General features: G+C 38.8%; 1 protein-coding gene across 1 annotated transcript; it reads left to right on the top strand.

The window, feature by feature from the left end:
• Positions 1 to 27,695, top strand: LOC113112982 (uncharacterized). The gene is made up of 8 exons (XM_026279045.1): positions 1 to 406; positions 6,959 to 7,755; positions 16,383 to 16,547; positions 20,014 to 20,182; positions 21,102 to 21,232; positions 22,114 to 22,235; positions 26,275 to 26,378; positions 26,901 to 27,695. Exons 1-7 carry the CDS (start codon positions 328 to 330, stop codon positions 26,366 to 26,368), a joined length of 1,557 nt encoding a protein of 518 aa, XP_026134830.1. The 5' UTR covers positions 1 to 327; the 3' UTR covers positions 26,369 to 26,378; positions 26,901 to 27,695.

Here is a 27,695-nt window from a genome sequence, read left to right as displayed (position 1 = left end):
TCCCTCCATCTGGCGATCCTCCACCCCTCCTCCAGCTGCTGATGGTCCTGCTGTAGGCAGTCTGCTCGATCTCCTCCGCACACACTCCTTCACAACCAGCCTCCGTCTCTCACATACACTCCTGTCTCCAACTATTCTGACAATATGTTTAAAACTGGATATACCCCAAGCAGCACACCCTTCTGGAGCATCTGAACTATTTGAGCACTCGATTCAGGAGAGGGAAGATCAGTCAGCGGTGAGGTATGAGTTGTGCTTGAATAAGCCTTCAAGGAGGGGATTCTTCCACTTTACACTGAAAAACTACTGAAGTTTTGGACGTCCAGGATGAGTCTTAAGAAGAGGAAACCAAGCATGGTGTTCAGCTGGCACAAGTCTTTCACCATCCTTGCCCCGTGGAGAAAAGGTTAGTGGCGTGAGTCATTCTTCTGCTTTGGATGCATGGAGTCATATTGCTTCACCCAGTCGGCTCTACACCTGGATGTGCAGCACAGGTAGTAATTTGTCTGGCTGAGGTGTTGGAGGATATTTAGAAACCTGTCATTTGAACTCTGAGGCATCATCTGCTCGGTTAAACATGGTCGGGGATATCTTCAAAAACAGTCGTTTAACTATCATCAGATGAGCTCCACAGCTCCTGTAGCTGAGCTGATGTCATTTCAAAGCTGTGCTCGGATAGAAAAAACCCACAAACATCAGCCATAATCTTTATTACACATACACCGAATTTTGTTTTTAACTACAGTTGTTATTGTGGCTTTGGTGTTAACTAGAAAAACATGTGCAAGGGGGGCAGATTTGGGTTTAATAAGATAGAAATTCATATCAAACTTTAACTCAATGAGAGAATTTATGAGCCTCCCAACAGCCAGTATGATAGTAATATCCATGCTAATAAGCAACTAGCCAATAAAAAAATGCACCCTAATATAACGTGTTACTGTGTTTGGTTGTAACAGAAATCTTATAAAGCAGATAGCAATGGACAGGATTTCTCATGTGATGGTTTATCTTTCATAAGGACTGAATTAGGTCAATAAGCGGGAGTTATTCATTATAAATGACAGTTTAGATGATTATTATGTGTGTTAGAGTGATAGAAGACAATGGGAGGGGAATATCGCACAGGTGTTTCAACCTCAAGCAAGAGCGTCGTGAGAAACAGAGGGATCTCAGATGGGAATGTTTTAGTGGTGACAGTTTCATGTGCGGGCTCTTCTCATCTATTTGAGTCAGATTATATGACTCATAACTGCAACCTGGCACAGCTGTAGTCAAGTTCTTCATGCGTAGAAGACCAGCCAGTGTGTGAACTCACTGACACACATGACTTAGTCTGGTAATACGGATGTGAAACTGACCTGATGGGACAAGAAGAGGGATTTCAATTTAGCAGAACGTGTGCCTTTATTGTGGTCACAAGTGAAAATCTTACTCCCCAAAAATCCACAATTTCCTCAGAAATCTACAACTTTATTTTTTCAGTGCAGATGGAGGGAGAAGAGTGGGGTGAGTTTGCCTGAAGGCTTGACTGATGTTAGTGCTCCCGCACATTCTTGCCTTATCCTAATGGTGTTAGATAATGAAAGACTGGCCCGTTCAGCACACATTGATATTGTGCTTTTGGAAAGGCTCCTTAGGGTCAAAACCATTGCCTTGCTGGAGCACAGAAAGCATTGTGATGAGAGAGACAGAGAGGTGTGAGGCACTAAAGGTCTGCTGGCTTTAGATTAGGAAGAAGCAAAGAGCAATTCTGGAGAGAAAACAGAACAAAACTCAAAGGATTTAACTTTCATTTAATTTCTCATTGGGAAATATTTAGTTTGAATATGGGTTTGCCCATAAAAAATGCCCCCATGATGCTAGGGATTTTTGGATGGTCACTAGGGTGTTACTATGTGTTATCATAGTTAACTACAAACAAACAAACAAACAAACAAAAACAACAACAAAAAAAGTTAATTGCTTGAAATAAAATAAATATTCACTGAAACCTTTCATAACTCTCATTTCTGTTTAGTTTAATTTGAAACTCTAATAAATACAAAATAAAAACAAAATAAAAAAATTACAAAAAAACCCACAAAACAACACAATTTAATACAAATCAATAACTAAAATGAAAGATAAAACAGAAAAGATATTTAAAAAAAATAATTTAATTTATAATTATTATATCTATATATTCTGTAGACCAGTTATATTAAAATAACACTGACATATATATATATATATATATATATATATATATATATATATATATATATATATATATATATATATATATATATATATATATATATATATATATATATATATATATATATATATATATATATATATATCGATCGAACAAATGATCCTTAACATAAAATTTCAGGACAATTTGTTGTGTGCTGTTTTATTTATTATGTTTTATTATTCAATACAATATATTTTATTATTCAATATATGGGAGCCCTGAAAAAAAAATAGTACTAATGCTAGCAAAAAAAAAAAAAAAAAAAAAGATTTGTTGTAATGTACAGTATTATTCCATTTAATACACATCCACACAGATGCTTGTATTATTCTTGTAAGGCCACAACTTTAATTCTATGTTAAACCAGTCCATATATAGCATAGAAAAGAGATTATTGGTTCAGATGCTCTCTGGGTCATTCAGTCTGTCCGCCCAAGTGCTAACAGAGTTCAGACATTCTCCTGGCTGTAAAAATAGAAGACCTGCCCTGGCCTGCCTCTGACCTCTCCACCCACGAGCACAATGGACGTGTCTGCAGACAAGAGCGTCCCTAAGCACCTATACTGGTCCCACTGCATCCCTTAACTAAATTGCAGCCTAAATTCTTTTGAAAACCTGCTGCTCTTCCATTCAACAGAAAGCCTAAAGAACTAATTTTTGTTCACTAATGGGCAGTTTCCTACTCAGAGCTCACCTACCAAAACCAGAACACAATTCTGAGGGTTTTAGTCCATTAGCTTTGAAGTCATCTACATATTAGTACCCTCAAAGTAGACAAAATTATAACCTGTCCAAGACCATTTATCAGTCATTCAGCTGGCAGGAAAGACATTACAGTAAATGTAACATGAATGACAATAAACACCCATGATTTTTATAGAATAATAAAAAAGGTGTCTGTGTATAGCTTGGGTTTGAGTTTTAGTTTACACACATAATGTTGGGATGTCAGAATAACGTGATTATGAAGAAAAAGCTGATGAGCTAAAAACAAACCATCTATAAAAATCGTTTTTTAAAAATCGATATCAGCATATTAATGATCCTGATCATCCTGATCAAGTACAACTCAAATTTTGTGCCGGTGAAGCAAAACTCACAAAAACAGCAGGGTTGATAGGATATGTGGTAAACATGAGTGGTTGAGACAAGATGGAGTAAACATGTTTTTGTCTAGGCTTGTGAATTCTTCACATTTCATCCCTGTGAATGTGATTCTCACATTCCTCATCTCAAATGAATAACAGCAACATTTGATTATTGAAGCAGACTTTCCTTTCCCTTTCAGGACAGAAAATTGACAAAATGTGTTTTTAGTAGTTAAGTCTCCCAGAAATCTCCAAATTAAATATTTATTAGTATTGGCTTGGAAACATCACTGCACTATAATATCCACCTGGGACATGTGTTTTTACCTACCATATCTATGCAGAGCTGTAAAATACACTGGAGCAGATGAAGCCAGGATTCTTGAACGTGAACAGAGTATTATATCAGCTCAAAAATGTGAGGTACTTGTCATGTTGTACACAGTGAAAAACATTCTCTGCAGGCCTTGAAGAAAAACACCACTGGAGGTGGGACATGCCTAACAGTGCTGCTTTAAAAGAAAGAGAGAAAAAAAAAACCAAACCAATTTCCACAAACACACACACACACAGACACATAAATATATATAAATTATGCTTTTAGTCAAAATTATTATAAAAATGATTACATACTATGCCATTTAATTTAATATTATGAGATAAAAATAATATATTTTGGCATTAAAAAGTCAAACCTATGAGATATTAAGCAATAATTATGAGATAAGATAATAAGTCAGCTCAAGTCAAATATGAGATAAAAAGTCAAATATGAAATACTGTCCTAATTATGAGATAAAAAGACAAAATTATAAAATAAAAAGTCAAGATTAACACTGTTAAGATAAGATTTAACACTGTTAAGATAAAACGCTAAATTATGACACACTAAGTCATAATTATGAGATAAAACCAGTTACTACACACTGTATTAGCCTATATGATGAGATAAAAAGGCAAATTTCTGAAATAAAAAGACAAAATTATGACACACTGTGACAATTATGAGCTAAAAAGAAAGAATTATGTGATAATACAAAATTATAACATGAAAAGACAAAATTATGACATAATAATTATGAGTCATTAACTATGATATAGTCGGCATTGGCAAATTGATTAGATAAAACTATTATGACACTTAAAAACGCCTGTTTAATGCTATTATGACTTTTCATCTCATAATTTATTTCCTTTTGTCAATCTTGTAATTCATATTAATATCATATTATGACTTTTTATGTCATAATTGTTGTGATTTACCAAGGCATGACCCCCCCCCTTTATGAGTCCTAAAAAGGCTTCCGCACAAGACTGACAAGATTGAAAGTTGCACACAAAATGATTGTGTTTGCAGATGTGCAGATATATATATACATACACACACACACACACACACACACACACATATATATATATATATATATATATATATATATATATATATAAATATATATATATATTGTAGTGTTGTACCTGTCTTTTCCTCCTGAAATAATTCCCAGTAGATATTTGAAGACTCCAGATTGATTGTCATTGACCTGTTTTTATTTTGAATGCATTAAACACTGCAGCATAAAGGACCTTTGCATTACTTAAATTCCTTGCTGCCAAGGCCTAGCAAGGGCTTTTTGATCTCCCTTTACAAGCGGCCACGTCTAAGCGATGTTAATTGAAAACCCAGGGGGATTTTGATGTGGACTACTTGCTCCTACTGAGTGGCATCAAAAATGTCCAACCATCAGCAGTTCTGTAGTCCCAGCTGGAGAGCACTGCTGTATGAAAGGCTGACCCAATGGGTCCGTCTAATTGACCTGTAGAAATAAATTAGCAATGTTATGATTTGGGGTCTCACATAGAGAACTCCAGTTATTGTATACTTTAATTTCATGTTGGGGCTGCTTGTATGTAGTCACTGGAAAATGTCTAAGATTTTTAAGAAGATATTTATAGTTGACATTATACATGTAGAGTTGATAAGAAAGTAACATTGAAATACTGATGAACTGGCCAACACAGATGAATATCAGAGAGCACATGTTGTCCATAGTTGTTATTCTCTCACGGTTCAAATTTATATGGCATCATGAGCACTACAGATATGTTACAGATAGGCTATGTGTCTTCAGATATGTTTTTTTTTTGGCTTTGCTTGCATTATTGTTCGTGGAAATTTGTTGAATTGCACCTGGTTAGCACAAAATAATTGGATTACATAACATTTTACTGCTTATTGGTACAGGAGGTAAAGAACAATGAAGTCTAGTTGAAATGGTTATTTAAAAGGATTGTACTGTAGTCCAGGTGTTGTGTACCCACATGGTCTGTTAGAAAGGACTGCAAAAACAGGCACTGTTCTGAATGTGAAAACAAACCTGGAGCAGCAGCAGAGCTCAAATAATTGAAATGCTATCAATGTTTTCACAGTCACTATCTAATCTGGGGTGGAAAATCTTCCCTAACAAAACACATGGGTATGCTTATTATTGATAAAAGTTGCACACACAAAAAAGCAACCTTTCAACCTATGAAAGACCTGGGAATGGCTAAAGTCATTATTATTGTTATCTTTTTAAAGCTTCATGAAATGATATCTTAGTATAATTTCTATTCTCTTATTGTATCATTGTGATAAGTCTGGGAAGAATAAAAGCTATTTAAAAATATTTCAATTTCCTCACAGAATGTAAATTAGTGAAGCATATCCTGTAAAAATATATTCAGAATGAATATCCTGTGAATCATCCTACTAACCTTTCATTTCCACCCAACTGCAAGCTTGTTGTCACACCTCTTCCTGACAATCATGTTTACCATTGTTTACCACTGTTAATCATAAGCAAAAAGAAAACAGTGTAAACTATTGTTTTTATTTGACCTGATTGTGTCCAGAAATATTTGACCAATTTATTTTGTATTTGAAAGAACAAGTACCAACTCTTACTATGGAGAAAGTGAGATGAAGATATGACATAAATGACACCTGAAATGTCTCAGATTTCCATGAGCTGGGCCTCATGATAGCATGAAGATAATGCACAGATCAAAGTTCAGAGCAAGACAGGACTATATAACTCTTTGTGGACTGCTGATGCTAAAGAATGCCTTTATAGTGAGATACTCTTCTTTCTGCACAGGGAAATATGTCTGCATATAAATGCTTTTAAATAATTTTAATAATGAGAGCTGAAGTATGCAATGGAAATTCTGCTTTTCTGTTTTACTACACAACTGATGATTTTTCTCATACCAGTGCTGCGGTCTGCAATTTTTGTTGTTGTTGTGATTTTTACATCCCAGTTTAATGTTTAGAGACACATATAAGTCCAGAAGTTGGTTGATTTGCCTGAGAAGTGTAAATGTTGTTGCTCTTGTGGTGATATAAAAATGTTGCTGTTTGTTTGAGCATCCTGTGTCCAGTCATTTGAGTGAACTGTTCCACCAGTGGCAGACAAGTGGAGTGTTTGGGAAAATATTTTGAAAAATAAAGATTATTATTGCAACTCCATCTGGTGGTATAGTTGCACAGAAAATGCACAGTTCAAACTAACGTTATTGAATGATTACATGATTTTAATATTGTTAAAGTATAAAATTATTCAAAACACTTTCTTTGTTTGTTTTGCAGGTAAAAGGGATATTGTTTTAGACAACGAGGTTGTACTGACAAAAATGAAGGTCCTCAACAACTTCCCTGAGAAACTTCTCAATGTTGAGGATTCCATTTCAACCATCTCCATTTCAATGTCTGAGCAGGATAACACTGAACCTCTCCAGGCTGATGAAGTAATCTCCATCCACAGTGCTGCTCCTGAGACAACTGTCTCTGAATCAAAAAATGACTATCTATCTTCTATTTTTGCTGATTCTGAGCTTCCAAGATTGTACAAATTTGAATCTAATGACTCTGGGGTAGAGATGACTAGTGGAGCAACTTCTCCATCCACCCCAACTGGTTCAGAACACAGCTTTGTGGTCCACAGTAGAGAGTCTTCATGTGACTCTGACAGCCTGAACTCTCCTGTACCTGCTGACAATCCTCTTGAAGACAATTCAGTCTTCTTGGAAACTGAACAAACATCTTGTAAGTGTCTTAATCAAGACACACTTACAATCTTGGGAGACAGAACAGAGGATGAGAATGTTGATAATGATTTAATAGACATCACAGTAGATTCAGAGAGGTCCGAGGACAGAAGCCTGAGGAACACCATGAAGAACTGTAAGGATGCCATTGAAATCATGGCAGCACGGGAGGAAATAACAGACACTGCAATGTCTGAGGACACAATGTCAAGTAACCAGTGTTCTACAGAAGCTTGCAATGGCAAAACAGGACCTGATTTTCAGCAACAGCCTTTGAGGAAAAGTACAACCAGTAACAGTCTGGATGAATACATGGAAGAGTGCTGCAGGCTAAGTGAGGTAATCAACAGTTTACAGTTTTATTGTTATTTACTTCACATCATGGTGTTCTTTCTGCTTTTATATAAACAACAGCCATATAATTAGCCATTTAAATTGTTTTTTATTTCTCACACAGACGATGAAACTGAGCATTTGATAGATGCCTTAGTGAACAGTGTCAGAGTAAAACACTTATTGTCAACATGGTGAAATTAGTAGTTTTTGTTTACAGTTTAGAAGCACACACACATCCTTACTCATTAGCCATAATGACGGTCTTTCCGCAACTTGACGTCATCAACTCATCACTGAAATATGCATACTATGACTAAAAGGAAAACAGGATGAAACCATTCCTGTTAGTAGTGCTTCCGAATATATTTCTTTTTTTTCTAAAGAAACTGCTTCTTTCTGCATTTCTGCAGATTTTTTAAGGGTTCTGTCCCTAAATTAAAATACATAGCTCACTGTGGCGAGTGGGGCGGGGCCGAGGGACGTGGGAACAAGGAGTGAGGCCGGCGGGATGATTGGGAAATCAGAGACACCTGCGCCCCACCGCTGGCCTCAAGTCCCACGTAGGAGATGGAAGGATATAAAACTGGAGCGACGACAGTGAAGGACGAGAAAGGACCAGGCCTGGGCCTTATTTTATGTGTTTGCTTTTTATTTAGGGGACCAGGCCTGGGCTTTTAGTTGTGTTTTGATTTTTATTTATGCGCACCAGTCGTCCGTGAGGGGCAGGTGTGCTGTTTTGTGTTTATTTGGGATTATTAAAGTTTCATTTTGATTGTGCGCCGGTTCCCACCTACTTCTTCCCGATGAATAGGAAGTTTATCATTACAATGGTGCCGAAGCCCGGGAGAAGGAGGGACGCGCTGCTGAAGAGCCATCGCCGCTGTGGTGATGCGCGGAGTATGACTGGCCCTGGTGCTCTTCAAGGCACGACTGCATAAAAATGGCAAAGCGGATGGAGAGTTGAATGAAGTGTTCGAGCCTGATGGTGTCCTCATTTGCAGCGAGTTGCAACTGCACTCGAGGTTACAATCCCTGATGGTAGGTGGTCAGAAAGGCTTACTCATTCCATCCGCTAGTGGCCGCAGGAGTCCTGAACTTAAGAGCATATTCATTGACAGTCATTTTTCCTTGTTTTAAATTATAAAGCATCTCACCAATAGAAGAATCCCATGTGGGTCTGCCAAAAACTTCTCAGAAATGGTAGATGAAGCTAGAATAAGACTGGTTAACAGGGTTATTTTGGGTCCAAATGGAATCGGCCTACTGAAGTGCTTTAACTTGGAGTTGAGATATCAGGAAGGCCACTTTCGATTGCTCGATGGAGTATAAGTGCGGTTGCCTCTCCAGGACCAGCGAGCATTGGAGCAGGAATCTGCTGCAATCCTATGCTGAACCAGAGAAGGGCACCAGCTTGGCCATGGGACTGGCATGCACGACAGGTGAGGAAGTGGTGGTGTTGTCACCGGAAGTGCTCGCAGGTGAAGGGGATGCCGGAAAATTAGTGAGGGTGCAACGCAGGGCGTCAATGAGGTCTTGGAATGGGTCCGTAAGGCTCATGCTTGTGCCGATCGGTCTTGGTCCGGTCTACTGTTACGGTAATCAGGGACAGGAGGATGGAATAACAGGAGAACATGATTTATTATGGCACAAGCAGAGGGGCAGATAGTGCACAGTGAGGTAATGTTGCTAGAGGTAGTGGAGATGGATGGATCCATAGGTGGAGAACACAAGATGCAGGAGGTAGTGGACATACACACAATGGAGACACTGGAGATCGCTGGAGAGAGGTAAGCAGAGAGATAGGTTAGTCCTTAGAGTAAGCATGCAGGTTAGACCTTGTTGCAAACGAGACCGGACGGTGACTGGGTACGTGAGTTCGGTTTTTATCGGGGATGATGATTGACCGGTGGATGAGAAGCAGGTGAGGGTGATTAGTACTCAGGTGAGAGAGTGCGCTGTGATTGGTTGTAGTTGGAGCCTGGCCTGTCTGTTACAATAACAATATTACACAAGCAATCCACATGATTATGATAACAGTCCATCAGTTAACATCATCTGAAGTGGAAAGCTGGATGTTTTTAAGAAACAAATTGTGACGGCTGGTGAAAGGACAGTCTGGAAACAATAGCGAGTTAACAAGGTTTAATGAGATGATGATATATTGTACAAAGACACACAAAGACGATGTTACGGGAACACTCCAGAGGGATGATTAAGGCGGTGAGAAGTCCAGACACTAATGGAGTGCAGGTGAGGAGTCCGGGTGTTGACGGCGTGAGGCAGCAGGAGAGAGTGGCATAGGAACTGCGGAGAACAGAGCCGAAGGTAAGTGTCCGTGGCTGAGTGATCGTGCGGAGAGTGGATGAGGTTCTGGGGAAACACAGACATCCAAACGCAAACTACACAGAAGCCAGACGGGGGTAAACACAACGACATGAAACAACGATCTCACAAACACAAGACGTGAGACAAGCCATTATATAGGAGATGAGTAATGAGTGGCAGCTGTTGCTGATACAATTAACGGAGACGCCCACAACTAATCAGTGCAGACGCAGAACACAAAGAATTCACCACAAAGTGTAAACAACCTGAGATCACGGTTTACCAACCGTGACACAAATCCATTATAAAATGGTTAAAAACTTTTGACAAAAAGCCCATTCTCTAATAACCTCTGGAGCACTAGTCTGACGTGTTGAACATGGAGACATGAAGAAAAAATCAGTATGTCATCCAGGTAAATATATATATACAGATCTACCATATCTCTCAACACGTCATTCACGAGTGCTTGAAAAACCCCGGGCGAGTTGGAGAGCCCGAACAGCATAACCAAATATTCAAAGTGCCCTCTAGGGGTATTAAAAGTTTTCCATTCATCCCCCTTCCTGATGCGGACCAAATGATAAGCGTTACCTAAATCCAATTTTGTGAATGCAGATGCTCCCTGCAACCTCTCGAAAGCTGAAGACATGAGTGTTAATGGATAAGTATTCTTAATAGTAATGTTGTTCAGCTCTCTGTAATCAATACAAGGTTGCAGAGAACCATCCTTCTTACCCACAAAAAAGAGCCCCGCCTCCGCTGGAGATGAGGAAGGACGGATGAACCCAGAGGCTAAGGAATCAGAAATATATTTCTCCATGGCCTCCCTCTCAGGAATAGAAAGAGAGTATAACTTGCCTTTAGGCGGAGATTTACCTGACACTAAATCTATGGCACAGTTGTAGGGACGATGCGGAGGAAGAGAAGCAGCCCTGGACTTACTGAACACTTCCTTCAGGTCCAGATACTCAACGGGCACGTTTGGCAACGCCATGGTCTCCTTCTGAAAAACAGAAACAGGAACAACAGGTCAGGCAGAAACCAGACAAGACTCATGACAACTTTCACTCCACAATGTGATAGTGTTAGAACCCCATTCCACTCGTGGATTATGTTTGAACCACCAGGGGTGACCTAAAACAATGGGAGCAACAGGGGAGTCCATGAGAAAAAAGGATATGGTTTCTTGATGGTTGCTGGATGTGATAAGTGTGATGGGTTCAGTATGGTGGGTGACATGAGGCAGTTCCTGGCCGTTGAGTGCGGTGACATGGATGGGGAGAGACACAGGAAGGACAGGAATGTTCAGGTGATGTGCAAATGAAGAATCAATGAAATTACCTTCGGCTCCGGAGTCCAGAAGAGCTTGGCATTCATGATGGTGATTCTTCCACTGCAGTTTCACCGGAAGGAGGGTCGATGATGTGGGTGAGGATTTCTCGGCGGAGATCCCACCCGATAGTAGCCTCAGGTTTACTATCGGGCTGACTCTTTTACAGGGCAAGAGTAGTTGTTATGATCAGAGCCTCCACAGTATAAACATAGTCCTTGGGACCTCCGCCGTTCCCTCTCCCTCCGGGACAGCCGAGCTCGACCCACCTGCATGGGCTCGTGATCGTCGACAGAACCGACCGTGTTCTCTCGACTCAAAAGGGTGAACGTGAGCGTGAACGCTACCTTGGATTCTTCTGTGGCGAAAGTGCGGGGCTGCAGGGCAAAATGCATTGAGCACTTGTTAAGGAATGTCCATTATAAAATCCATTATAAAATGGTTAAAAACTTTTGCTTTAAGCTAAAATTCAAGTCCTTTTTAATTTAACTAAATATCAATAAGAAGTATAAATAAATATTCAGTATTTTAAAATCTACTGGTTTATGTTCAGAACATGCTTTTTAATGACGGGGCATGACACCAACAAGTAGTTATCATGACATTCTTGCAAATAAACGCCATTAACAGTTTTTTTCTTTGTCTATTGCTTTCTGCCACTTAATAATAAGCAATCTTTAATTTTTGTGTCACAACCCACCAACTGAGAGCCACAAAAGCTCATTGAGATGTTGGAGTACAGTACTGAGAGCTAGGAGGATGTAGTGGGGGGTGTGCTACAGATCTCTCCACTTTTAACACGGCCGCCACATCACAAAGCACCTGTTCATCTGTCTTGAGAGAGCATGCAGATGGCAGCTGCGATTACAGCTGGAACAGCCAATGCTTCTCATCTGGACTGTGTCCCTCAGTCCGCCATACTCGTCCAAGCCTCCCTGGAAGCATCAAACAGGTGTCAAATAGCTCAAATTACTCACATATTTACCCAAATAATGCCTCTTTGATAGCTTCTAGGTCTTTTGGTGGCCAGTGACTGGACATTTTTTTTTGACGAATGGTGGACTTTATGGAAGCTGCGATGACAGGTAGCCAGGGCGGTAAACTCGGCCCTCATCATCACCTGTCACCACAGCTAATAAGCTAATTCCCTTGCCTGTTAAATGGACCTCTGTGGCCTGAGGAAGAGGATATTGAAAAGGGACTATGGGCTTTTTTCCCATTCACTTCAAACATGGCGACTTCAAAGGCCCTTTCTCCCTCTCATTTTTAATCTGGTTTGTTCCCAATTTATGAGGGAAGACACTGAGCTACAGTGAAGGTTTAAATGTACAGCAGGTGTATGTCAGTCACAATAGCCTGACTGATTACTCTTTTTTTTCATTGTTTCTGAACTGATTTGTGGAGGGAAATCCACAGAATGGATTCAGACATGGTAGATGTGTTAAATGAAGCTAAGAGTACTATGCTTTTTAAAGGCATAGTTTGCGCAAAAATCTAAATTCGGTCATCATTTATTCACCCTCACTGCATATTGAATGAAATGTTTTCAGACACTAAATTGCATGTTAGTTGAAAGTGCATGAAAATGCATTACAGTTTTAATTCATGTTAAATGCAGTTACTTGAAATTAAGAGTACTTTTTTAACCCATTTAAGTACATTTTTAAATGTACTTTCGTACTGTAATTTACAACTTCTAGTTCAGCGAAATCCTGTGAGCTCAGATTATGTGTGGGCCTGAGGAGTCAGGTATGGACAAGAGAATAGACAGACAGTAGAAATGTACCCTATAAAGGCTCATTCACAATATTTAAAGATGGATTTTGGAATTATAAAAAACCTAAAGAGTGTTGATCAATTGATTTGGCTGCTTACCAACTAGCCTGTATATGCAAATCTCTCTGCACTTGGGTCAATGGGACATTAAAAGCATTTTTTAGTTTTTGGTTTTATGGTGTCATGGAGGAATGAAGGTGGCATAATTGCTGTTGCCCTTATTGCCCCCCTCAGCCACCCCCAGGATGGCTACAGCTGAGTTGAATTACTGAGCTGTAACATATAAACAGTCATAATGCGAACATTTCCACAGTGCGAGTATGAGGCTTTAATCTAGTGATAGATGAGGCACGGAGACCTGCGCTGTGTATGCCACATTCAGCCTCAAACATTTGGCTGACACCCTGAAATCTGATGTAACAGGTCATGATACTTGAAGGATTTTCAATGGTTTTCAGATACACAGAAAAACACAGAATATCAACACATCTTCTTGGTCTAGCAGGGCGTCTTTGAGTAAATACACAAAGCTTGTTTTTTAAGTCATCACATCAGCCAACAATACTAGTTCTCAGCTTTGTTTTAGGCTTGTAACCACCAGTACAATAAATGAAAATATAGTGCTAACCTCAAGAAGGACACAAGCTCTATGTACCTCTCCCAGCATCACCTGAAGTCACACTGTGGGGTGAGAATAGGCTGTAAACGAACCTTTAGAATAACAAAAAAAGCATTAGGACAAATTTCACAATTGTTCATTTGAAAGAATCAGCAATTATTTAAAATGTTGATTTAAAATGTAATTCAATGAATGTAATTCTGATTCAATGAATAATTTGTGTCACCAAAACAAAAAATCTCATTAAGTTTTCAGCTGAATTATGAATACAATTTTAAGCACATAAATGTGTACATAAATCCATAAATCTACTGAAAATGCATTAAAAATGTATGTTGAACCCACCTTTTTTAATATTCCAGTCAACATTTTTTCCAATATCTTTGAATACACCCCACATATGGTTCCTCATTCCTCTCCACTGAAGTCACGCTTAGTATTGCTTTAACAGACCCAGTGAAATATTTCAAATAATAAAGGATTATTTTCTCAGACACGCCTGAATGGGTTTATAATATCTTCCCTCATATTTCGTAACAGAGAGTTTATGTGATTAGAAAAATATTATTCTTGCAATCCAACCCAGAGGCATATGCACAGCTGTTTTCCTCAGTTTGTTTTGATCTTCAGTGTGCAGTTAAAAAACCACATCCTCGCAGCAAAGAGAGCTACAATCCACCCACATCATCAATACACCATCAATAGCCACAATGTCATGCTTAAGTATTAACAGCTTTATAGAAAATGATCTCCATGTTTTTTCCCATATGGGGCAACACTCTCCGCTTTGTTTCTGTGTTTGTGCAGAAGCGTACGTGAGAAACGCAGATTCATTCACACTGAGAAGAGAAGGAGGGGGAGGAAGGGAGTGGGGCTTTCCCAAACCTTTGTGTCTTCCCTTCTTCCAGGTCACTGGGGATCTTAGGCAAGGGAAACAGTTAAGATCTTTCATGTTTCTGCATTCATAAAGGCCTGGCAAAGTTACTTTCCTCTCACCACTCCACATCAAACATCAGTGCTAGTTGTCGCTGTATGAGAGAACACCAGGTTTTGTGCCACCTGTCTGGCTTCCAATACTACAAATAAAAGAATGACTGCAGTTCATTCACATGATCTAAACAAGTCTAAGTCTGAAAGAGGCTCAAGTGGGTTTCTTGCCAGACAAGCATCCACAGCATACACAGTAGCTTTTTAACATTTGCATTCACAGGAGTAAAGAAAGTAAACGCCATTTTGGTCTAATCCAGTGCCTTTTCCATTTTTCTAAAGATTTTTTCTTTCTTATAATGTACCATAACTTTCCTCAGTCGGCATATGTTAGACTCTGTAGTGGCTGAGTTTATATTTAACAAAGCCCTTATATAATTTTTTGTGCAAGTTATGTTTGACATCAGGAAAAAATCCAATAATAAAGAAACATATTATATGACCCATTTAAAGCAATAATAGATGTTAAATGAAGGTTATTAGAGAAGCATGAGAAAAGTTTACGGCCAAATGTTCAGAATCGGGACCTGCCGAGGATCTCACACTCTGTGAGTGATGTCAGTTCCTAGTATTTCATCTCTCTGTTGTGTCCTCTATTGTTAAGCCCCTGCGTTTCCATTAATGCTGGGCTTTGGGACTAGATTGGACGCAAGTGGCATGGAAAAGCTTTTGGACGGAAAAAGCTTGAGACCTGAAATCACATCCTGCTTTTGTTGGGACACTTTTTGGAATGTTGATGATTGTAAAAACATTTGTTCAAAATTTCCTTTGGATTAAAAAAAAAACAAACAAAAAAAAAAAAAAAAAAAAACGCGAGGATCTGTAGCTTTACAACCAAAGATGCAAGGATGCTTCAACAAATAAACAATAGCACCTTACACATTTCCCACCGGTTATTCATACCTTCAAACTACTTATCTTCAGATGAAAAAAAGTGGGGTCCAAACATACAAGACTAAATCGCAATTTTGGGGTTTAGTTTCATAAAACAATTGTATTACATAATGATGTCAGAATTGGTTAAAATATATATTAAAGATGAAAAGTCAGCCTGGTCTCCTGGAATGTGTCAGATTTTTTAATGAAAGGCAGCATAGTAGTTTCTCAAACTGTATTTAGACATCTAATGTGTTTCCAGAGCTGTAATAAATCCCATTAAGAATTCCACAGTGATACTTAAAATACTTGTAGTGTTAAATAATGGGTGGTGATCATGGTGTTTCCATCATGAGAACCTCTAGTCCACCTGAACAAATGCAATCATGCTCTTGGAATGATCTTTATCAGTTACTGTTGGAACCTTTGCTTTGTGCTTATTAGCCTGTCAAATGAGCCATTGGCTTTCAAACAATAGGACGCAGTCAAACTGTTCTTGTTGGCTTGTTCCACAAAAGTTGCTTAACCCCCTATGGTGTACACAAACATCTGCAGTAATCCCTTTATTTAGAGCCAACCTATTGTTCTGAGAGGGGGGGGGTGCTTTCCCTAAGGGCACAGTCCTAGTGTCCAGCGTAAATGTTTACAGCCCACATTTTTGGTTGTATTATGAAAACTTAAATTATTTTGTCTCTGTTTTGTCTTGACCACCAGGTGAACCAAGCCAATCAGTCCAACCCTCTGGGCTCAGGACTGGGCTACCTAGAGCACATCTGCCAACTCATAGAGAAGATTGGCCAGCTGCAGGAACACAACCTTCGACTACAGAAACAGATCTGTGGCCTGCAGAAGGAAGGCCGTGTGATCAAGACTAAAGAGGTATCAATGTCCAATTCTATATATATATCCCAGAATATAGCTCCAGTCTTATTCAAACACATTCCTGAACCATCTGATCAAGGTCTTTGGGAGTACTAGAACATTTTCAGTCAAGTGTGTTTGGGCATGTTGTACCTAAACTCTACAGAACATTGGCCCTCCAGGAGCAGGTATGGACAGCTCTGGCTTCCCTGATTCATATACTTGGTCCAGGACAAAAATCTATAGATGAGGTTTTTGAAACATATCCTAATCTGAGGTTGATTAAAGGCACTGCTGTAGGTCAGGGTCTGAAAGATGACATCTTGGAGTTATGATTTGTTGTGGGTTAAACTCCATATTGATGCCTAGGGCAAGGGATTATTGGTTCATACTGTGTTAGTGTAAATCCAGCTGGTTCGAATGGAGTTAAAGGGGTTTTTGGTCAAGATGGATAAAAGCGTATTTAACAAATAGAGCTGCTGGGTCCAGACCTTTTCGACCCGTACACAGATCGGGTAATAATTTCAAAGCGTGTGAAGTCCCCTCACATGGATTTCATTTGTTTTTATGTCCCATGTTGACATTATTCAGGACAAAAGTCTTTTTTTTTTCTTCTTTTTTTTGGATCATCTAGAGAACTCACTCAGGCATGAAATAATTTGTGTTTAAAAAAAATCATAAAAATTTTAAACAGAAAGGATTATGTAATTTAGCATATATTTACTGCAAAATGCCAAAATGAGAAGGAATTCTGTTAGCAGGAATTCAAGCATCTGGCTTGAATGTTATCAGCCCAAATCACAGGCAAAATATCAACACGTTTTACAATGTTTTGTGAAGTCATGGGTGTTTTTCTAACATGTCTGTCTTTATTTTCCCGGTGGATTTGTACCTCTCCAAAATGAGTAACGTAACTCCAAAATGTTAAGACCAGGAAGGGAACTTGACTTTGTTGAAAGTGTATACAGGTTAGAGTAGTGGAATCCACTGAAAATGCATCCAAATGTATTTGTAACATTTATTTAGTTAGTTAGTTAAAGTTAAGTATTATCATAAAAAATCAGTATGGTTCTTTTAAAAACTGCTCACTGAAAGATTCTTTGGGAATCCAAAATGGTCCTGACCTCTGGACGCTGTGCTATTGAATAAGAGCAGTTTTGTTCATGGTTTTTCAGAGAGTCATCTCTAAACTGGGTCTGTCAGTTCTGGCCGTGGGGCTGGAAAAGTCTTCCAGGGTCACAGTGAGTGAGCTCAGTGGGGGCCTGCACTTCAAAGTCATCAAAGAAAGCAAAAGAGAAAGAGAGGCAAATGAAAGGAGGACATTTTAAAAAGGTTTTTTACTGAACTCAAACATGTTTACAAGTTTGCCTTAGCTCAGCTTAGTTGATACCATTCATTTTAAATACTGGAAGTGAATGATTCTTCCAACATTCAGTTCTATAGTACTATGCAATCATGACAGTAAAGACAATAAATAGACAAGACAACTTTATATTGTGTTATTTCCACTGATCACACACAGTAAATATAGTGTACGGTGATTCATGAATTAATGATGGTTATGAACCAGATCTCTTTGGGAGCTTCATACAAAGATTTCATGAAAATCATATGTGCTTTTACTTTGAAAATAGCTATGTTTTCTGAGTTCGGGTTAATAAAATCTCTTCAGGTTGATAAAGTCTTAAACTGAATTTTCTCTTTGAATCAATCAACAGACTTGCTCACTCATTTCATTAAGGAGACAAAAAACAAAAAACACAAAAAAAGATCAGTGAATCCGGAATGTTAAATCCTTTACTCTTTATAATTCCAAAAACAGGAAAATTGTGCCACACAGGAATAATCTGCAGACCACCCTTGAACTCCCTGGGTCTTAGATTGTATGGGCTGTGTGTGTCTTTGGATAAAAAGCAACAGGCAGCAACATGCTGTTACACACATCAAAAGGCAGGGGAACTCCTGAAACGTGCCCCAGTCTCCACTATAATGGACCAAGCTGTCTCACTAGTCTCCTCCCTGGCTGTTTTACCTACTCGTCCCCAAAAACCTCACAGCATGCTTTCATCTGTACTCATAAAAAGCATCCAGAACTCAGACAATATGCAATTACCTCCATTGTAGTGTCCTCTGTCTCTCTTGTTAGTTCTACACCTGGATCTCCTCAGTTATCAGCCATGACGGATCTGAAGAACTGATATACTCCATCACAGTACAGCAGGTTGAAGCAGCTGGTGTTTAGGTTTATGGGACGTTTAAGGCAAATGCTTTTATCTTCAAACCTCATCAATCACCTCATCTGTCAGACAGCATTTACCATCCAAATACTTATGTGATGGAACTAAGAGGATAATCTTGGATAAACAGAGATTAGGGAAGCATCTTATCACTCTGGCTGACAAGAAACACTGCCATGTTAATTCAGAGGCTGAGAAATGGATCTTGTGTTTGTTTGTTAGTTTTTTCTTAAAAATCAAAGGATCTTAAAAAAATTTTATACACGGTATTCAAAATATAAGTCATATCCACTACACTCTACGTTTGGTCAGGAGGCAAATGTGTAACAACAACAAGAATAATTGGTGGAAATGAGAGATTTCAGCTGTTCAGGTGGTCCAAGTGATGATGTATCATACACGAGGAAAATGCTTAAAATAGGGACCCAGATAAAGACATTTCCCACTGGAAGAGCAATTCAGGGTCATTTTGATTTTGTCTCATGACTGCTAATGTTCCTCATAGGAATGCATAATCACAAGTGAGATGTCATTTTTTTATTATTATTATTGTTTCTCCTAGACAACGATAGGAATAAATAAAGTGCAAATAAAGACTTGCTTCTCAATAAGAACATCATATCAATTTAAAACCAAATTATCTGCACTCCTATGTGGATTAATATTTTAGCTCTGTGCGTGGACTTTGTGATGAAGCCATTTCAATCCATTTTGTTTTCTTATTTTAATGTTTAAATAAAGTATGACTGATGTGTCTATACAGTTATACTTTATATAACAGCTAGATTCATGTTAGATAAAGAAAGGATCAGATAACATGGAATTAGAAATTGACCCTATTTTCGATGAACATTTATGAAGTAGCAAGGCATCCCAATATATATAGTGTGATATTAACATTATTCAAATAGTTTTGTCACTGAATGCATGCATTTGATGGCTTTAGTCATTTTTCACTCACATAAATCTGAACCAGTTGTCTATTCTATGGGCCAACTATGTGCGATCATGCATGACCCATCGGTGTGAAATATCAACAAATTGAATTTAGATTTCATAAAGTGAACTATTTTAAGTATTCTTCTTTCCCAAATTACCAAACTTTTTTTTCTATACCAAACATAAAACTTTACCAATTCATGGGCCTATCTGTGCATGCCTTCATAAAAGAGATCACTAATAAATTGAATAAATCAATTTGTCTCAGTTTCACGAGACAAACTCTCAATCCCAGCTCTCTTTTTTAGGATTTTTTTATGCAGCACTGTAGCTGTGGAGCAGCCAACCTGGCCTTCCAAGAGCTCAAGAGACCCTTTTGCAGTGACCACTACAGCCTGATGGCATCAAACAGCACACTGTCTGACCTCAGCACAATCCCTGAGGTCACACGCATCCCCCTCAGTGCAGCCATGGGAGGTCAGTGTACAAACACACCTGCAGTCATACACTGAGGGCTTAGATTAATCTGTGTTTACACTGGCTAGAAATACTATTGAAAAAGCCTAATGTTTGTAAGACATGGAGCAGGCTTATCTGTGCTTAACTTCTGATAATGAATTACATAAGCACATAATTAAACTAGAAAATGAATTCAAGTAACATCAAGAAACATTCAAACTTTGAATGTTGGTTTGAAAAAGCCATGCCTGAAAGTTTTTCAAGTTTGAAAATTGTATAAGACTATACAGACAGACAGACAGACATACAGACCGACATTCAGACAGACAGACAGACAGACAGAGAGACAGAAAGAGACAAACAGACAGACAGACAGAAAGAGAGACAGACAGACAGACAGACAGACAGGCATTCAGACCCACAGACAGACAGAGAGAGAGACAGAGACAGACAGACAGACCCACAGACAGACAGACATTCAGAGAGAAAGACAGAGAGACATACAGACAGACAGAGACAAACAGACGGACGGACAGATAGACAGACAGACAGACAGACAGACAGATAGACAGACAGATAGATAGATAGATAGATAGATAGATAGATAGATAGATAGATAGATAGATAGATAGATAGATAGATAGATAGATAGATAGATAGATAGATAGATAGATAGATAGATAGATAGATAGATACGCTGTCTTTGTTGCTTTTATTCCATCTCATGTTCCATCAGATGGGTGGGCTGCCAAACATTAGTCTCTGGGAAAATGGAAAATTAATATGTCAGCGATAGGTGGAATTTCTGGAATTCCATATAGAAAGAAGAAAGATATTTCAGGGATAGAGTTTAGTTTAGTCATAGAGTCATAGATCAAGCATTCATAATATTTAATAACAGTTATTATAGTAGTTAGTAACTTTGTATCTTGGACAGATGGTGACGTGGGCTGCCAACCGGCTCTTCCTGTTTGGAGGAGGAGGGGTCTAAATCGAAGGAGCTACACAGAGGGAGAGGCAAAGTACCTGAGTGACAGCGCTGAGGTCCTCTCTGCTCCACACAGACGGGTGAGTCAGGCAATTATCAACTCAACTGGACAAACACTCATCCTTCAACTCTCAGGGGAAATCAAATTATAGCCAGTGTTTGGTCAAGCCTCTCTCATGCATCTGTTTACTCATTATATTATTCTAGATTGGGGTAGTTTAGTCAAATGAAAATAAAAATCAAGCTGCCTGGCATGGAAGTAGAGCCTGTTGAAACTGTTAGTTACATTGTTATTAATAACGATTAAGTTTATTCAGCTGACAAAACATTCCACTGGACAATGAATCTCCATAATAAAAAACTTTGTATAAATAATATAAAAAAAGTAATACAAATGCATTGATCTGTGTCCTCTGGTTTTATGAATGGCTTTCAGGTGTATCTACCTATCATACACATACAATGAATGGTAAAAACAGCAGCTGTGGTTGACAGAACTTAACTGTAGAAATATAAAATAATTAAAATTTTACAAATTGAACTTTAATTTACAGTGCATAAAAGATATATTTCATTTACTGACATAATGTTAATAGACCAAAGTACAAAGTATGTTAAATGAAAAGGCAAGAAATGTAAAGTGTCATACTAGGAATTGTGTGAATGTCAATTTATGGCTTTAAAATACAAGATGACTTGTTATTATAACAGTATCCGTATCTTATTATCTAACAGTAACTTACTGTTAAATTACATAAAAATATAAGATTCCGTTCAATTACTTCACTTTAAGGAAACTTACTTTAACATTTATACTTACTCATTTTGCTTTTATGCAAAGCAACATGCGAATGAGGTTAATAAAAATAAAGGAAACCAATTATCCAAGTAATTTAACCATCTTTTATTATTACTGCCTTTTACCAATAAAGTTACAGCAGTGTAACTTTGTGTTTTGCAGTTGACTGAGAACTATACATGGGGAAAAGTGAAGGATCTGGTGAAGAAGACCAAACTGAGGAACCAGAGCCGGCTGGGACTGTCTTCAGGCTCCCTGAAGAGATCATGTCCACAGCTCTACCGGTACTCCATCATAATCCTTTAGGAGTTTCAGCTCATTAGCACTCAAAACAATAGTCAGATTTGATCCTCCCCTGAAGGCTCACTGAAGTTTATTTTATAAATAAGTAGAATATTTATTTATTATTTTTAAGTCAAATTGACAGACGATTAGTTTCTAAATGTTTTGAAGCTTCAGCACACTCCCCTAGAAGAGAGAGTTTATTAGTAAATTCAGGAACAGAGAGGATGATGATGATAAATGAAACAATGTCCAGGAAAGCAATCACTTAGTGACACAGGGACACTGTAGTATAGCCCAGTCCAGACGTGAAGATCCCGTGAGGTGAGTGAAGACGACAAAGATCTGGATGTTGACGGCAGTTATAATCCGAGACATACTGAAGACGTGAAGGCGGACGTGCATGAAAAACGAACAGGCAGCAACAGTAATTGATCAGGTGGGAACAGACAGGAACATCCAAACAACGATCTGACAAAAGACAAGAAGAAAACACAGAGACTAAATAGTCAGCGCTGATCCTCTGCAACTGGCATGCTGATCAATCATGATTGAGGTGCTAAACAGCGGCTCCACCCACACACATACACACACCAACGGACTGTAACCTTCCCAGTCCACCAGGTACTGGAATCCTCCGTCTCGAGTCAAGAATACAATTAACCGAATATGTAGGTTCCCCGTTTATGAGTCACGGCGGTGGGGGAACTGGGACCAGCGGATTAAGGCAAGAACAAAAAACAGGTTTCAATTTGGAGACATGAAAGGTGGGGTGAATTTTCCTGTGCGCCGGAGGAAGTTTGAGGCGGACTGTCACTGCACTAATAAACTTGGTGACAGTAAACTGGCCAATGAATTTGGGAGCTAACTTATTAGACACGGAGCGGAGCTGAGTATTCTTCATAGAAAGCCACACCCTTTGACCCCCGACATGTACGGGAGGCTTTGACCGGTGGCGATCAGCCTTAGCCTTAGTGCGCGGCCCCACCTAGAGCAGAGTCTCATGGGCTCTGGTCCATGTGCAGTGACACCTCTGGACGAAGGTGTGAGCGTTGGGGACTTTGGGCAAGGGAATAAAATGTGCTGCCTTCGAGAACTGGTCCACTATGGTTAAAACAACCGTCATGCCATTAGAGGGTGGGAGGGCGGTGACAAAATCCATCGCAATGTGAGACCAGGGTCTTGAAGGGACAGACATCAGAAGAAGTAACTCATCAGGAGGTCGGTTACATGTCTTACCAATGTCACAAACTGAGCAAGCCAAATCAAAACTGCACATGTCGCGAGCCATTAATGGCCACCATAATCGTTGCTTAACTAACCAACTAGTGTGACTTACTCCTGTATGACAAGCAATGTTGGAGCAATGACCCCATTGAATGACTTTGGACCATAACCGGGCATTCGGATGCATTAAAGATGTGAGATAAAGAATCAGGTTGGATGTTTTTGGACCTTGGGCGTTACAAGAGAGAAAAGTCAAAATGTCCGAAAAAAAAAGTGCCCATTGAGCCTGCCTGGAGTTGAGTCTTTTAGCAGATCTAATATATTCCAGGTTCTTATAATTGGTCCAAATGATAAAAGGTACCCCCAACCCTTCTAACCAATGACACCACTCCTCCAACTCTAACTTGATGGCCAACAACTCTCTGTTACCAATGTCATAATTATGTTCGGCAGGTGACAAACGGTGGGACAAAAACACGCAAGGGTGCATCTTGTCATCTGAGGTAGAACATTGGGATAGAACTGCACCTACCCCCACCTCTGACCAGTCAACCTCCACCACGAACTGACATGAGGGATCTGGGGCGACTAAGATGGGAGCTGAAACGAACCAGCTTTTGAGGTTGAAGAATACTAGCTGAAGTTGCGAATGAAATACCAATAGAAGTTGGCAAACCCCAGAAACCTCTGTAGGGCCTTACAGGAATCTGGACTTGGCCAATCTACCACAGCCTTAATCTTGTCAGATCCATACGCACTCCCTCAGAGGAGACGATGTAACCTAGGAAAGGAATAGACTGTGCATGAAAAGCGCATTTCTTCGCCTTGACAAAGAGCCCATTCTCTAGCAAAGTCTGAAGCACTTGTCTGACGTATTGAATGTGTTCCTGGAGCAACAAAGAAAAAATCAATATGCAATCCAAGTAGGCATATATGAACTGATCTACCATGTCTCTCAACACGTCATTGACGAGTGCCTGGAAAACTGCTGGGGAGTTGGATAGCCCGAAGGGCATAACCAAGTATTCAAAATGACCCCTGGGGGTGTTAAATGCGGTGTTCTATAGTACAGTCATAGGGAGGATGCGGAGGAAGAGAAGCAGCCTGAGACTCTGAGGGCATGTTAGATAGACAGCCCAGTGATCAGCAGCTCCACCCACACACACATACACACACTAACACAAACACAGACAAGAGAGAGATGGCGAATTCATGAACCATGACAGTTGTTCCCATGGGGGCACTTTACAGTAACTTCTGGGAAGCATTATCACTAACACAAGTACTACTAATGGCTTTGTTCTTTTGATGTTATGACTCACTTTGTGTCCATGTGATGCAAGATAAGACTCTCATCACAACCACACGCTGTATAATGCTAAACTGCTGGGCTTCCAAATCTCGCCTGTACGCTGTCTCCTCTTAAATACCTCAACACTGGGCTCATGTGGTAGTCAGTGACTAGCACCACATTGTATGAATGAGCAGAAAGCAGAACACCGATTATGTATTGGATTATTAAACCCAGTATAATTAGGATATTGTCTATACTATTAGGAGCATTTATTAATATTTAGAAATATTTTATTATTATTATTATTATTTATTTTTTTAATTTAGTAATTTGTTATTAATCCACCCCCCACCCTGTTAATCTCAGCATTTTCTAATACATTTTAAAGATCAAAAGTTAACATTAACATGAACATTATTATTAACTGATATGAACTAAAAAGGTTAATTACTGCTGCATAGCTATTGTTTTGCTCAGTGTTAGTTAATGGATTAAGTAATATTATCAAATTGATTTAAATTAAATTAAAATATTGCCGATTTATTAGTATAATTTTTTCAGACATTTTACTACTATTTACTACTATTACTACTATCATTCCATTTCCAATTTGTGTTTAATTTTTTAAAACTTAATTTTAAGTAACAGAAATAAAAAAATTTATAGGAACAACTCAGATTTTTTCAGTATCATGGGTTTTGTGGACGTAATACATGATGCTAGAACATCTATACTGCACTTTTTCACAATGTTAATAAATCAGTTTATACTATGACACTGTTCAGTTGTTTATTCTGACTGGTTGAAAAGGTTAGAGACTAGTTTCAGGTTTGCTGAGCATATTGCAACATCACCTCCACATTCTTTCTGAACTGATAACTTATATTTCATCTGTGACATAGGGAAGAGTATTTTATGGACAGTCCCTTGAAAAATGTCCTCTCTCTCAATGAAAACAACAACTTGAACCTCAGTCTGTTGTACCATTGAGCTGTGATCCCACACACAGGTTGGCACAGACTCAGATGAATAATTCAGGGCTGCAGAGTCAGGTCGGAGGTATGCTGGTGGGAGTAAGTGAATTCCCCATGTATTTCACTCATTAGAAGAGATATAGGAGCCATGCTGAACATGCTCCCCTCCCGATAGCGGATATTTTCTGAGGAATATATCCATATGGACCAGTGATTCATACAATATGCTGAACTTTAAGAGACAGTATTTGCTCTTAGTCTCTGTTCTTACATACCATTATAATCAACTTGTCATCACGAGTGCAGTGCAGTTTGAAAAATCAGGTCAGACTGTCTTCCATTACTTCAGCCAAACTTAATGGGGCATTAACATTCTCATTAGTGCTATCTGGAAAAGGTTATGTAATACATGTTTAAAATGTTTTAAAGTTGTGCCCCAATATTTAGCGTGATATGGAAAGCATGCTTGAAATCCACACCTAAATTACACTATAAACTTGTTCACTGCTACTAAGATTGCTAAAATGGTGTCTGTCTTCCTAACAGCCCAGATGTGATGTCAGCAGAACGTCCCAGGACAAACAGAAGCTCCATGATCGCTCTGGGCCATCAGAAACTGGACTATCTGTGGCCACAGTAGTATTAATCAGGTAGGCCGAAAAATACATCTTCTGCCACTTCCTAGTGCAAGAACTATGGAAATGAAGGTCAAAAACTGACACTAACACACACATATATATAAATATATATATATATAGTGTTCCTGTAGCTCAACTGGTAGAGCACTGCGTTAGCAATCAAGCAAGCACAAGGTTGTGGGTTCGATTCCCCGGGAACACATGATATGTAAAAATGTATAGCCTGAATGCACTGTAAGTCGCTTTGGATAAAAGCGTCTGCTAAATGCATTAATTTAATTTAATTTAATATGGTTCCCATGGAAATATGTTTCATGGAAGATGAAGAGGCCTAGACCTGGAACTAATTTGAAAATGAAAAAACAAAGCATTCAGTGCTTGGTCCAGGGTTTATGTTCCAGGCCAGTTGTTATTTTAAGACTGTTTAGGAAAAAATATGGCTCTATCTCTCAACAGTGTTGTTTCAGTACAACTGATATCATGCACACAGTGAATGAACATTATGTTAACTCTCAGCTTTTGTTTTCTCCTCAGACAATGAGTAGACGGCCTGCGATGGTGCAGCTTATCTGAAAAGCAAAGGACAAAGCGGTGGTTTTTGCAATTTGCAGATGGTTTTTCCAGACTGAGGAACAAGATGGGAGAAAAATACACAATGAACGGGATTTGAATAATGACAGAGAAAAAGTTGGTATTGTGTGTGTATAATACTAAGAGAGAGGTTTATATGTTGATGAAAGTGTTGAGTTGACCGGTTGATGGAGCTTGTGTGGCAAGACATTTCTATAAATGTCTTTAATTCAAATAAAGCACTCATTAGATTTATCAGCTAATGAGGTACTGTAAAAGACTACATATACACGGAAAAATGATTTACAGAATGTGATACGACAAAGGGAATTACAGCAAGCCCTTATGTATACACTGATATAAATTTCTGCCAGGACTATTTACCAGACACCGTCCTAATTGTAAAGTACTTGAAATACATCCAAATGATAACAGCTGTTGACCATGTTGGCTATAACTTAATATAGATCATTTTGTACAACTATTATAAGAACTGCCATGTGTAAGTGTGTATATACAGACAGAACAAATATGCATGTATCTATGAAGCATGGATCATATGTGCAGATGAGAGTGGATAAGAGACGCTCCCACGTCTGAATTCCTCTATCTACAGACGTATATATCGCTGTGATGATGGGGCTTATGATAACATGTAAATGACTTATGGTAGTTCTGTACGCAGCTCGCCTGTCTGATGTTATATATTGTGTGTGACCTTTCACTTCCCTAAAAAATAAACAATGACCAGAATCTGAA

This window comes from Carassius auratus, chromosome 13, assembly GCF_003368295.1.
Source record: "Carassius auratus strain Wakin chromosome 13, ASM336829v1, whole genome shotgun sequence".
In the NCBI taxonomy this organism is placed as follows: Eukaryota; Metazoa; Chordata; class Actinopteri; order Cypriniformes; family Cyprinidae; genus Carassius; species Carassius auratus.
Note: the sequence above shows the minus strand (reverse complement) of the source record. Positions and strands in the feature narration are given on the sequence as shown.